Raw genomic sequence first — 12,604 nt, 5'->3', positions numbered from 1 at the left:
TCACCATTGAGCATGTTTGGGATGCTCTGAATGGATGTATATGACAGTAAAACTGTTTAAAGTTCAAATTGGCCTTTTCTTGTGGGCAGTCTGAGGCACACCTCTGCGATATTCGTGATATGCCATGCCTGTGAGGTGGAATAGATTATCTTGGCAAAGGAGAAGTGCTCACTTTAGCAAATAATGCTGAAACACCACTTTCATCATCCAAACTCAGTTCGTTAAGTTTATAGGGAGAAGTGATCTCTTCTCTGAGGGGTCACATTTCTGCAATCTGTGAACGGACATTTTCATATTCTGGCATATTTTTCAACAGAAATATTCAGCAGGACATTTAAAGCTGCTTCCTATGTAGTTTAGTACAAATATACAACATTTCAAAGAACGTTAGCTCCAGAGGGTATTTTAATCAGAATTTTAGCATCTGTATTGCATATTTTATTTGTATGTATTTCTTTTTGTTTATATTATATTATTTGTTAATGTTTTTCATTGTGGCATAATGCTTTAATTGCATGAAAACTTCTTTACAAATTACATTTCATAATAATGATTCAAGTTTAAACCAAACTTACATTAGATCAAATAAAGTGCATTGCACATGGTAGGATAGATGGAGCATCTATGGATGTATTTAAGTTGAGTGAAGGTCATCTCATTTCATATGAGCTGTTTTAGGATGTGAAAGTGCCTGAGGAGTAAAACTACTGGGCGCCTCTCACTTCTCCATGCCCCCAAACAGAGAACATGCTGCCTCAGCATTAAATCCAGATTTTTTCCTTGAGTTTAAGGAACATAACAAAGTGCGGTGCGACTGACTATGGGACAAAAACAACAGACCAAAAATTCTACTAGGAACTGAACAATTATCAATTATTTGATAGAATGAATATTAGTACGACAGTTTTAGTGTGATGAGTTTTAAATGATGGGCTGCCATCCAAGATCAAATGTCAGAGATCTTGGGAATTGGCATGTACATCTGAGGGAGGAAAAGAGAAGAGTTGTTTGTCATTGCAAAGCAGTGGTAGGATAATCCATGTGAGGAAATAACCTCACCAAGTGATCTCATGTAGAGGGAGAAAAGGAGAGGACCTAGTACTGAGCACCAAGTCTGCATGAAGCAGACGTGGATTCTTTCCAAGTCACTTGGCGAAGTTTAAAGTGAAAAGTGAAGTGATTGTCATTGTGATACATAGCAGCACAGCACACGGTGCATACAATGTATCACAATGACAATCACTTCACTTTAATGCATGGATACTGCAATGCTCAAACAAGTTCAAAATGGCACTACAAGAATCTTAACTGGAGCAAGATTGGCTATGGCTAAAATCTCGCATACAACTATAAACTATGAAATTATTTTATTAACATACAAAACTCAACATAGACTGGTCCCTGATTACCTGAGTGAGTTGTTAACAGAGTACTGCCCTGAACAAGAATTATGCTCACAAGGCTCCAGGCTTTTGCTGGAATGAAGAATTAACAAATTCTCAGAATGGTGGTAGTAGACTAGTGGTTAACACACTTGCCTATGAACCAGAAACAGAAGACCCTGTTTCAAATCCCACATAGTACCATTTTTTTAGAGGAAAGCCACTCTCAACTTGAAGTGAAGTGATTGTCACATGTGATGCACAGCAGCACAGCAAACGGTGCACACAGTGAAATTTGTCCTCTGCATTTAACCCATCACCCTGAGTGAGCAGTGGGCAGCCATGACAGGTGTGTGTGAGTGAGTGTGTGTGTGTGTGTGTGTGTGTGTGGGGGGGGGGGGGGGGGGGGGGGGGGGTGCTTTGATCAGTGGCACCTCAGTGGAACCTCAGTGGATCGGGATTCGAACCGGCAACCTTCTGGTTACGGGGTCGCTTCCTTAACTGCTAGGCCACCACTGCCCCACTTGTGCCCCACATTGTGACTCTGAGCGAACTTAACCCTAAATGGGGAACTGTCCCTGTAACCACTATTTGTAAGTCGCTTGTCAGTCCAGGCTAAAGACACATCTTTTTAGCCAAGCATTCCATAACAGTTAAAACACACATATATTATTACTGTCCTAGATAGTCCGTCAGTCCATTGTTGCACTCGAAATGTACAATGGCATCTACCATAACCACTCAGTCCTAGCCACCCCAGTTTTAATCTCTCTGAGCTATTCTAGATTCCGGTTAATTGATCTGATGATGAGACATACCTGCATGAAATCTACCAGATGGACAAAACAGCCACCAAGCTCAATAACTGCTGAAGCTAGATGGGATCTTCAAATGTATCATTATAATTGACATACACCGTGGACCATAATTGGACTGCTTGAAACCTACTCTAGACAGACATGGACCGACCATTTCTCTAATGCATCATGTTGGATTTTATTACCAACTTTTCCATTATACCTCTTGGGCTGTTTCGCTTGGACAAATCATTACCAACCCTGCACTGACACCTGTTGCACCCTCACTCTATCCTGGAAGGGGGTCCCTCTGACTCACTTTTGTGTCTCCCTTTTTCCCCTGGATATTTTTAGTGAAGTTTTTCCTTGTGTGCAGAAAGGGTCAAAGTGTGGGGGGTGTCAACTGTAGGGCCTGTCAAAGCCAATTGAGACAAACTGTGTGTGAATTTCGGCTAAAAAAGAAATACATGTTTCTGCAAAATCACTTGTTCAGTATTTAAATCTAACCTTCTTTACATGTTCTGTAAATAGGCTTCTAGACCAATGCAGAAGGAACCCTCTTTTTCCTGTAGAGGATGACAACAGATGCTCAGATGTAATGTCACAGTCAATGACTGACTGCCCATCAGGGACGCTGGGACATTTCCAATAGCATCAGTGAACAATTAATGGACAGTCAAAATGTCAAAATTCTTTCACCTGTTTGTCCCTGCTATATTCACTAGAGTCATGGCAAAAATATTTAAATGTTTACAGAACAGGTTTTGACAAATCATTGACTCAAGGCTTAATATTGTGAAAGCTGAGTCTGCACTGAGCTTCCTGTAGCTCCATACTGGAATTCTTGTAAATCTAAAGGTTGCCAACCAACAGAGAATAGATGGATAGCCTGATGACATCTGTGACCCACGCTGTGCTGTAATCCAGCCTAGCTCTCTTTTTGAGTGATCCAGAAGAAATGCCACTTTCATCACTCAATCTTATTTGGCAACATGAAAGGTGTTCTCTACTTCAAGCAGCTCCATCTTATTTTAAGTATGTCAGCAATGATTTCTAAGTCATTTAAGGCATTTGTGACTAGTAGAAAAGGCTGTGTTAGTAGAAAAACGCAGGGCTGGAGAGAGAGATGGTATGCTTCAAAAACGTTGTGCAAAATTTGAAATTGCAGTCTATACATTGTGTATTTTATTTAATATTTTAACATCTTTTACCACACATTTGTATTTAATGTTTTTTATGCATAATCTTATGAAAGTTCCCAGACAAATGACAATGATAATGATAACCACTGGCATTGTAAGACTGAATATTAATGGATATAATTATGAAAATCAAATAGGGAACATGCAAGACAATACAATATTTAATTTAGAAATAAATGAAATAGTGTAACAATACTTTCATGTAGCTGAAAGTGCCAGTTTTGTTATGCATTTGTCTGTGTCTTTATTTAAAATGTCTGAAATGACAAGTTACTGAAACATTTTTGTACTGTGCTTATGATCCCATGTTTAAAATGTGCTATCTTGCCGAGCCAGGAAGTAGTCCCTCTGTTTCTGCTGTCTTGGCTTGAGGAGAAGGTAGAGGAAAACAGACACCACCAAGAGACAAAAGCTGGAGCAGATAACAGCCACAACCATCCACACACTCACAGAATCTGGAGAGGAGGCCGTGAAAAAAGGGGGATTGCTGTTAATGCGCATTAAAACTCAATAAATCAATCAAAAAAAATTTTTTTTTATTATATAAAATTACAATTTAGATACCCTACCATGGACCGTGAAAAGTTGCAATGATACATGAAGGCTAGATATTTGATTGAAACAGACCAATCAGTACACTCTTACCTGCCAGCTTGATCTGAGCAAACACTTCCTGCAGTCCAGAAGATGTCTGAGCGACACATTTAAACTCCACCTCTGTGTCTTCTTCCCTCACCTCCAGCACAACAAGACTAGCCTCCACATAGCTGGCTGTTGGCCTGACAACAGACAGAATGCAAAATCTCACACAGTCTTGGCTATGTATGTTTTCGTGTGAGATTATTTTTAAAATGCCAAATGTCTGATAAATGTTTGCACCATGCATGTGTAAAATATAAAGCTCTATATTGACTGTTTAAGCAAGCATCATCTAGGGCGGGGACATGTAAAGACATGCCACCTTCAAACAGGTGAGTTTGGGCACAATGAACAACAATGTTTGACCAAACTAATTCAGCATTCCTCTCTGCCTCATCCTCCATCATTACTGATTTAGCACAGGATGTCATAGAGGATGAACCCTCTACTGAATACACATTGACAGCTTCTCTCTGGGTGGCTTCCAAGATGGCTGCCCACTGCTCACCAAGGGTGATGGGTTAAAAGCAAAAGACACATTTTGTTGTGTGCACCCTGTGCTGTGACAATCACTTCACTTTCACCTCATGTGATCAGTAAGTGACAATTCACTGAATTTTATTTAGGTCTTTCACGGTTCAATTTAAATAGCACCGCCTCTGTCATATTAATACAAATAATTAATAATCAAGTACTAATCTCTTTTTTACAATAATCTCTTTTTGCTGATTTTTAAATTTTTCATCACTGATCTTTTTTTATATATATTATTCATATAACACTTACACACACATTTAGTTTCTCTGTGTTATTATTTACACAACTGAGTATTTTTAAAATATGAATGATCTTGACTATAATAAGTAATCCTCTTTAGTTATACCATAGTTAAATGCAGCTTCTGGCGACGTCTTGTGGTCAACATTTGTAATAAACTTGGTGTAAGAGAATAGACATCCTCAAAATCCTGACTTTTTAGGAATCCGCCAAGCACCTGGTTGGGACAATGTGCTGCACTGTGTGAACGGGACCCAATAGGGACAGCACTATCTTGCCAAGCCAGGTGGGAGTCTCTCTGTTTCTACTAATTTGGCTTGAGGAGAAGGTAGAGGAAAGACCTCTCATACTCACATTGAACAGATTTTTCACATCAGAATTATTATTCTGATTTCATAGAGATGATTGCTAAGTAGCATAAGAGGTCAGAACAGAGCATTCTTTACCTTCTCAACTCCTGAAAAGCTCGAGCACTCAGGAAGGAGTCCTCTACTGACTGGCCGCGAACCAACCATGTGACCTGAGCGGTCTCCGCTGATGGGTCTCCTGTTGATGCTCTACAGCGCATAACTAAGCTGGATCCTAAAAGAGTTGATCAGGAGCAACAGAAACAAAGACTAGGCTCACACACCCTGCACTATATACTTATACATATAGAGACACATGAAAAGCACATAAGACAAAATCCTTACCTAACTGACTCCTGTAGATGGTATTGTTAGCAGGAGAGATAACTCGAGGTAAAAGATCTGGAGCTGCAGGAGTTAAAAAAAACTGTCTGTAGCTTCCGTATCAACCTTGCAAGCATGAATACATCTACATAACAAATTATGCAACAAGTAAATGCAATTTAAACCTACCCCAAGATTAAAAGCACATATTTAGTTCTAAAGTCAAGTACTTTTATTTAGTAAATAATCTTTTGTTAAGCATTTTGTCCACTTATATTTGAATACTTTTTGAGCACTATGATATAAACACAAATATTCACAGCCTTAAGAACAAATTATTGAACAAAATAAACACAGAAATATGTGACACCCAGAGAAACATACTTTCTTGTGTGTGTATGACACTGGAGGTGGAATCAGGTCTAATAGTAGGAAAAAGGTCTTCTGTAACAAAACACACACATTAGCATTTTATTACATTATAAATATGGTTTTCGCAACACTGGTACATGTTTAGGGCCTTAAAGCAGAATGCCTATAAATACTGCATGGTTGCTCTTCTGGGAGTAACTACTTCACTTCAATCACCTCAATTTGGACATATTGTATATGTTAAACATATGATTAGATCATCTTTTTTTGAATTACATTATGTTCCTGACAACGTCTCATACTGTTCATCAACCCTCACCAGTTTTCTGACTTCCACTCAAGTCCCATGGTGTGAGGGAGTTCCTGAGAACCAAACTCTGCCAATGCCTGGCTACTCCTGCGCCACACTCGTTCATAGCGGAACTCCCGTTATCCCTGTCCACAACGGTTCTCCAGTGCATAAGCCTTTGCTGCAGCACTTGTGAATTAATGCCCCCTGAATCCTGCTGTATTTTGCTGCTCTTAAATCTCCAACCGGACAGGGTTGGTTGAATTTGCATATATCCATGTATCATTCCAATGATGGTCTTATTGGGGATGTCACACATATATGCAGACAGGAACAACCCCATAGACAAGGTAAGTTAGTGAAATTTATTGTCATCTCTGCGATATACAATAGAGTATAGAGAGTGATGAGACGATGTGGCCCCAGGTTACACAGAAACAAAAGAAACAGATAAGGCACATAATTTTTAGATGTGTACCTGTGGTATGTATTCTGAAGATTCTGGTAATGCGGTACAGTGAGTTAAAGACCCGCACAATGACTCGGCAGGTGTACATGCCGGCGTCTGCAGAGGAAAAGTTGCGAATGGTCAATGCCATATCTCTCTCTGAGGCGTAGCGCCCTCTTCCTACTGGGAGGGCGAAAAGACTGTAATCCTGCACACAGACATACACTCCTCAGAGACAGGTCACAACAGAGCAACACACATGTTCATACATTAATACACAGTCTCTCACTCACCCTGAACCACTGGGGGTGCTCTGTCCTGTTGAAATCATTTGCTGGACATATGATTTTGACATTTTGACCAGGCTGAACAGACGGGACTGAATATGACATCATGTCTAGATTGGGTCTTTCTGTTGGGTAGACAGTCAATGAGACGTTGGCTTTTGCACAGAATGTTGAGTTCCTACAAAACACACGTAAACACACTTGATAAGATTAATCTGATTCAAGGATTAAGACCAGTTTTAAAACAACAAAAAAAAAAAAAAATTGGTTTATCACTATGTGTCACAACCCTGAAACATTTCTGCCATTTGTGTTCTTCCTTCAGGCCATAATTTACAAACTCAAAACTGAAAAGTTATGTCTACATAAAAAAGTATAGCTGAATATCAGAACAGCCACACTTCATCTCTGCTGGAGCCAAAGAAATAAATGCAGAAAAAATGGTTGTGTCTCCTCTTTGAACCATCACCTTATTGTGTAGTTTGAGAGCCCTAATGATCCTTGGAGCTATGTTGTCTGGGGCACCTGGTGCCCATGGTAGGGTTTCCCATGACAAATTGGTCTTAGGTAAAGGGCGAGTCAGTGTACCAGACTTGGGGGGAGAGCCTGGTAGCCGGGCTTTCGCCAATGGGGCCCGACCGGGCCCAGCTCGAACTGGATACATGGGCTCATCCAACTGTGGAAACACCACCCGCAGGAGGAACATGAAGGGTCCGGTACAATATGGATCGGGTGGCAGACCAAAGGCGGGAGCTTTGGTGGTCCGATCCCCGGACAAGGAAACTGGCTATTGGGACATGGACTGTCATCTCTCTGGCAAGGAAGGAGCTGGAGCTTGTGGAAGCGGTTGAGCAGTACCGACTAGATATAGTCAGACTCACCTCGACACATAGAACCCAAGTCCTTGAGAAACTGTTGTTTGCACTTATGCCCACCCTTGAGTCCCTGGGACGAGTGCTAGATAGTGCTCCGACTGGGGACTCCATTGTCCTGATGGGGGACTTCAATGCTCACGTGGGCAATGACAGCATGACCTTGAGGGGCCTGATTGGGAGGAATGGCCCGCCAGATCTGAACTCAAGTGGTGTTTCATTATTTGACTTCTGTGCAAGCTGCAGTTTGGCCATAACGAACACCATGTTCGAACAAGTATGCCCATCAGTACACTTGGTACCAGGGCAGACTATGTCGCTGGTCGATGATTGACATTGTAATTGTATTGTATGACCATATGTTTTGGATACTCGAGTGAAGAGAGGAGCTGTCAACTGATCACCACCTGGTGGTGAGTTGGATCAGATGGCAGGGGAAGATACCACGTAGAACTGGCAGACCCAAAAGTATAGTGAGGGTCTCCTGGGAACACCTGGCAGAAGAACCTGTCAACATGGTCTTCAGAGTTTTGACCGCATCCCGAGAGCAGTGGGGGGACATTGAGTGGACCTTGTTCTGCTCTGCGATTCTTGAGGTGGCTGTTGCTAGCTTTGGTCACAAGGTGGCCAGTGCCAGTCGTGGCAGTAACCCCTGTACCCGCTGGTAGACACCAGAGGTTAGGGGAGCTGTCAGGCTACGGGGCATGGCTGGTCTGTGGGTCTCCAGAAGCAGCAGGTAGGTACCAGACGGACAAGCAGGGTGCAGCAGTGGCAGTCGCCGAGGCAAAATCTTGGGCATGGGAGGAGTTCGTTGAGGCCATGGAGAAAGACTACCGATCAGCTCCAAAGAGGTTCTGGCAAACCATCCTGCGCCTCAGAAGCACACTGATTACAGTGGGGATGGGGAGCTGCTGATGTCAAGTGGGACTATAGTTGGATGGTGGAAGGAATACTTTGAGGAGCTCCTCAATCCCACCAATGCACATTCCGATGAGGAACCAGAGCTGGGATGCCTGGATATGGACTGTCCAATCTCAGGGGCAGAAGTTGCTGAGGTGTCAAACAGCTACACAGCAGTAGAGCCCTGGGTGTGGATGAGATCCGTCCTGAGTATCTCATGTCTATGGATGTTGTAGGACTGTCATGGTTGAAATGTCTCTGCAACATTGCGTGGACATTGCAAGCAGTTACAGTGGATTGGCAGAGTGGCGGTGGAGTGGGGTGGTGGTCCCCATTTTTAAGAAGGGGGACCACAGGGTGTGTTCCAACTATAGGGGATCACACTCCTCGGCCTCCCTGGAAAGGTATACTCCAAGGTACTGGAGAGGAGGGTCCGGTCGATATTTGAGTCTCAGATTTAGGAGGAGCAATGTGGTTATTGTCCTGGCTGTGGAACTGTGGACCAGCTCTTTACCCTTGCTGGGGTGATGGGAGTTTTCCCTACCAATCCACGTGTTTTGTGGATTTGGAGAAGGCTTATGACCATGTTCCCAGAGGCTCCCTCCAGGAGCATGGGGTGGATGGCCTTTTGTTAAGGGCTATTCAGTCCCTCTACCAGACAAGTGTGAGTTTGGTCCGCATAGCCGGCAGTAAGTCGGACCTGTTCCCGGTGAGGGCTGGACTCCGCCAGGGCTGCCCATTTGATGATGTGGTCCTCCTAGCCTCCTAGGTCTCTGACCTTCAGCTCTTGCTGGGTAGGTTCGCAGCTGAGTGTGAAGCGGCTGGGATGAGTATCAGCAACTACAAATCTGAGACCATGGTTCCCGACCTGAAAAGGGTGGCTTCCCAACTCCGGGTCAGGTGAGAGGTCCTGCCTCAAGTGGAGGAGTTTAAGTATCTTGGGGTCTTCTTCACCAGTGAGGGAAGAAGTGAGCAGGAGATCGACAGGTGGATTGGGGCAGCATCCACAGTGATGCGGACGCTGAACCGGTCTGTCGTGGCGAAGATGGAGCTGAGCCAGAAAGCAAGGATCTCGATTTACCGGTCGATCTACATCCCGATCCTTGCCTATGGTCATGAGCTTTGGGTAATGACGAAAGAACAAGATCGCGCATACAAGCGGCCAAAACAAGTTTCCTCTGTAGGATGGCCGGGCGCAACCTTAGAGACAGGGTAAGGAGCTCGGACATTCGGGAGGGACTCACAGTAGAACCACTGCTCTTCCACATCATAAGGAACCAGTTGAGGTGGTTCGGGCATCTGGTCAGGAAGCCTCCTGGACGCATACCTGGGGAGGGGTTTCGGGCATGTCCTGCCAGCAGGAGGTCCCCGGGTCGACTCAGGACTCGCTTGAGAAATATATCTCCAGTCTGGTCTGAGAACACCTTGGGGTCCTGCCGGAGGAGCAGGTGGAGGTGGCTGGGGAGAGGGCTGTCTGGGATTCCCTACATGGGATGCTGCCCCTGCGACCCGGACCCGGTTAAGTGAAGGAAGAGAACGTGTTTTGTATCTGTTATGTATGTGTGTGTGAGTATGCATGTTTATGTGCATTAGTGAAACACAGATGTCTAACCTGAGAAAACAGGTGTAAATTCCAGTGTCTGACTGTTGAGATGGGAGGAGCCATAGACCACGGCCTTCAAATCGGAGCCGGCCCCCGATTCCTGATGGGTCAGGCACAGTGCCATTGGCATGGATTATACCAAATTTGTAGCCGTTGTCTGTAGTCAGGTGAAACCTTCGGATAAGGCCATCCATAAAAGAGCAGCGTAGCAGCAGAGGTTCACCCTCAAAGCGATATGCACTCAACTCAGAGTCCATCAAAAAGCAACCACCTGAACACAGAAAATATTATACATATGGAAAAAACAGGAAACCACACACACACACACACACAATACACACATCTGCATATGAAGGCATGGACAGATCACACACACAAACACACTCTAATTACCTTCAGTTTGCTGGTTCAGCAAATAGTTGTCAGTGCTGATATGCGCAAGAGTGCAACTTAGAACAGAGGACAGCAGCAAATACTAAGGAGCAAAATGAAGCAATTAAATTACACACACCTGCACACACAGTCACTCTCTTATCATACAAAAACACTCACATTATCAGAAGCTCTATATATATATAAATATGAATATATATATGAATCAGTTAAATGAACAAACTCATCTGAACAGATGAAAAACAGATTTTTCTAGAAATGTAATAATAATAATAAATGCTCACAACATATCATTATTCTAATCCATTATATATAAAATCATTTAAACAGTCAACAAACATCAGTTTACATGATGTGCACTAAAATTGGATTAATTATCTATGATGGACAGACAGACAGACACAATAGAGACTCTCTTTACCTGAAACTGCATTATGATGTGAGATGAAGTGTAAAATGTTAATGAGCAAGGTCCCAAGTTCTCTGCTCACTGTGATGTGTCTGTCCGGATTTGGGGAAGAGCCACACTTTTAAAGTCTCTCTTGAACAAGGGAATTCCCAGACACGTTTTGGATTAATGTCACACATACATATTCATATAAAAACCCATCACACAGAGGAATTTCTCAAAAGTAATTTCTACAGCGAGATGCTCACTAACCACAGTGTCTGATTTAACACTTAGGGCATACACAGATTACACATTGAAAAACACACATACTTATTGAGCCATAGATGTTCCTAATCGTCAGTACAGGATGTTCTGTGGCCAAAAGGGGGGATTAAAACATCTGCAATACACTACAATGTTCTGTCTACACACCAAGCACTGTTTAACATATGTGTGTGTGCCTTATTCTTTAGTATAACTGGCCATTTTGCCCTCTCCACCTATCAGGCACCTCAGCTTGACGTGCTATAATCAGAACGGACAAGGATTGAGCTGCTAAGGGTGTAAATGAATACAGAGCTTAATGGACCCATTAAAGTCTAACCTTACCAGCTTCAATTATATTTACTGTCCTTGTATCATTTTGGGGAAAAAAAAAAGTTTATTAATATGAACATATAATATACATTCTAATATATTTGTATTTCCTTACAAGACATTCTGTGATGCAGAGACACACCAAATCTACCTCTTGGGTTTAAACAGTAGATTCATTTTTAATATTTCAAATTTAATGTAGTTCGTTTAATGTATCAAGCCATTAAAATTTCTGTAAAGACAGGATTCTGTTGCCTGATTTCATACAATATCATACAGAAAGAAGCAAAAAGATAAATGTGCAGCCTTCTTTATCTGTCAAAATAAAATAATAAACATAAAGTGTCTAATAAAGTGGTAATAAACAAATCTGTCCATGATTTCGCAATCCCAGTAATTAATACTAAATTAAACAAAAATGTTTTACTTCCAATTTGGCTTCCTTCCTCATCTTGATACATGCTGAAAAGTTATGCTCTTTTGTCACCATGACAACTATTATGGAATATGTTTTCCATGATGACTATGCAGCACACATTTGACATGAAAGCACATGGAAACTGGAGAGGAAGACCTGACAGGGTTGTGAAAGACACACAAATTGCATGTTGTTGGAATTCACCCAATAACCTGAGCCTGCGACATGTTGCTTAATACGACACTTTCCACTTACAAGACAGAGGATGTTGTTCCAGGTTTATCAGCAGCAGAAATGGTGGACGACATGAAATGATCAATTCTACATCTCCCCTGACATCATTTCCTGAATGTATGAGCCCACATCCCAGAAGTGCATTATCTCCTGTGTAAAATAATAAATGCTATTCATCAAAATAGTTTAAATAATAGTTGTTATGATGCCCTTATGCAGTTCCTAACTTTTCACCTCTCATTGTGTCCCTCTAACAAAGGCAACACTTTTAATCAAATTTCTTTACTTTTTTTTCCTTGACTGACACAGACACATTACATTCTACAGAAAAC

The 12,604-nt window shown here is 42.3% G+C and overlaps 1 protein-coding gene across 1 annotated transcript; it reads right to left on the bottom strand.

Annotated features, from left to right (window-relative positions):
* Positions 1–3,621: 3,621 nt before the first annotated feature.
* Positions 3,622–11,065, bottom strand: LOC114799590 (interleukin-1 receptor type 2-like). Its single transcript, XM_028996369.1, has 9 exons — positions 11,054–11,065; positions 10,633–10,714; positions 10,249–10,510; positions 6,871–7,042; positions 6,608–6,785; positions 5,490–5,552; positions 5,244–5,379; positions 4,027–4,160; positions 3,622–3,836 (listed from the first exon to the last, which is right to left on the bottom strand). The coding sequence occupies exons 1-9, from the start codon at positions 11,063–11,065 to the stop codon at positions 3,691–3,693; spliced, it is 1,185 nt and encodes a 394-aa protein (XP_028852202.1). The 3' UTR covers positions 3,622–3,690.
* Positions 11,066–12,604: the final 1,539 nt, after the last annotated feature.

Source organism: Denticeps clupeoides, chromosome 11, assembly GCF_900700375.1.
Source record: "Denticeps clupeoides chromosome 11, fDenClu1.1, whole genome shotgun sequence".
Lineage (NCBI taxonomy): Eukaryota > Metazoa > Chordata > Actinopteri > Clupeiformes > Denticipitidae > Denticeps > Denticeps clupeoides.
The sequence above is the reverse complement of the archived record's forward strand: the minus strand, read 5'-3'. Positions and strand labels throughout refer to the sequence as shown.

Bases quoted from the DNA above. Each gene is read 5' to 3' on its own strand.
- LOC114799590 (XM_028996369.1), bottom strand. The intron at 6,786-6,870 runs GTGAGTGAGAGA...GTCTGTGTGCAG, and splicing joins AGCACCCCCAGTGGTTCAGG to GATTACAGTCTTTTCGCCCT. The intron at 3,837-4,026 runs GTAAGAGTGTAC...CCTCCTCTCCAG, and splicing joins TGCTCAGATCAAGCTGGCAG to ATTCTGTGAGTGTGTGGATG.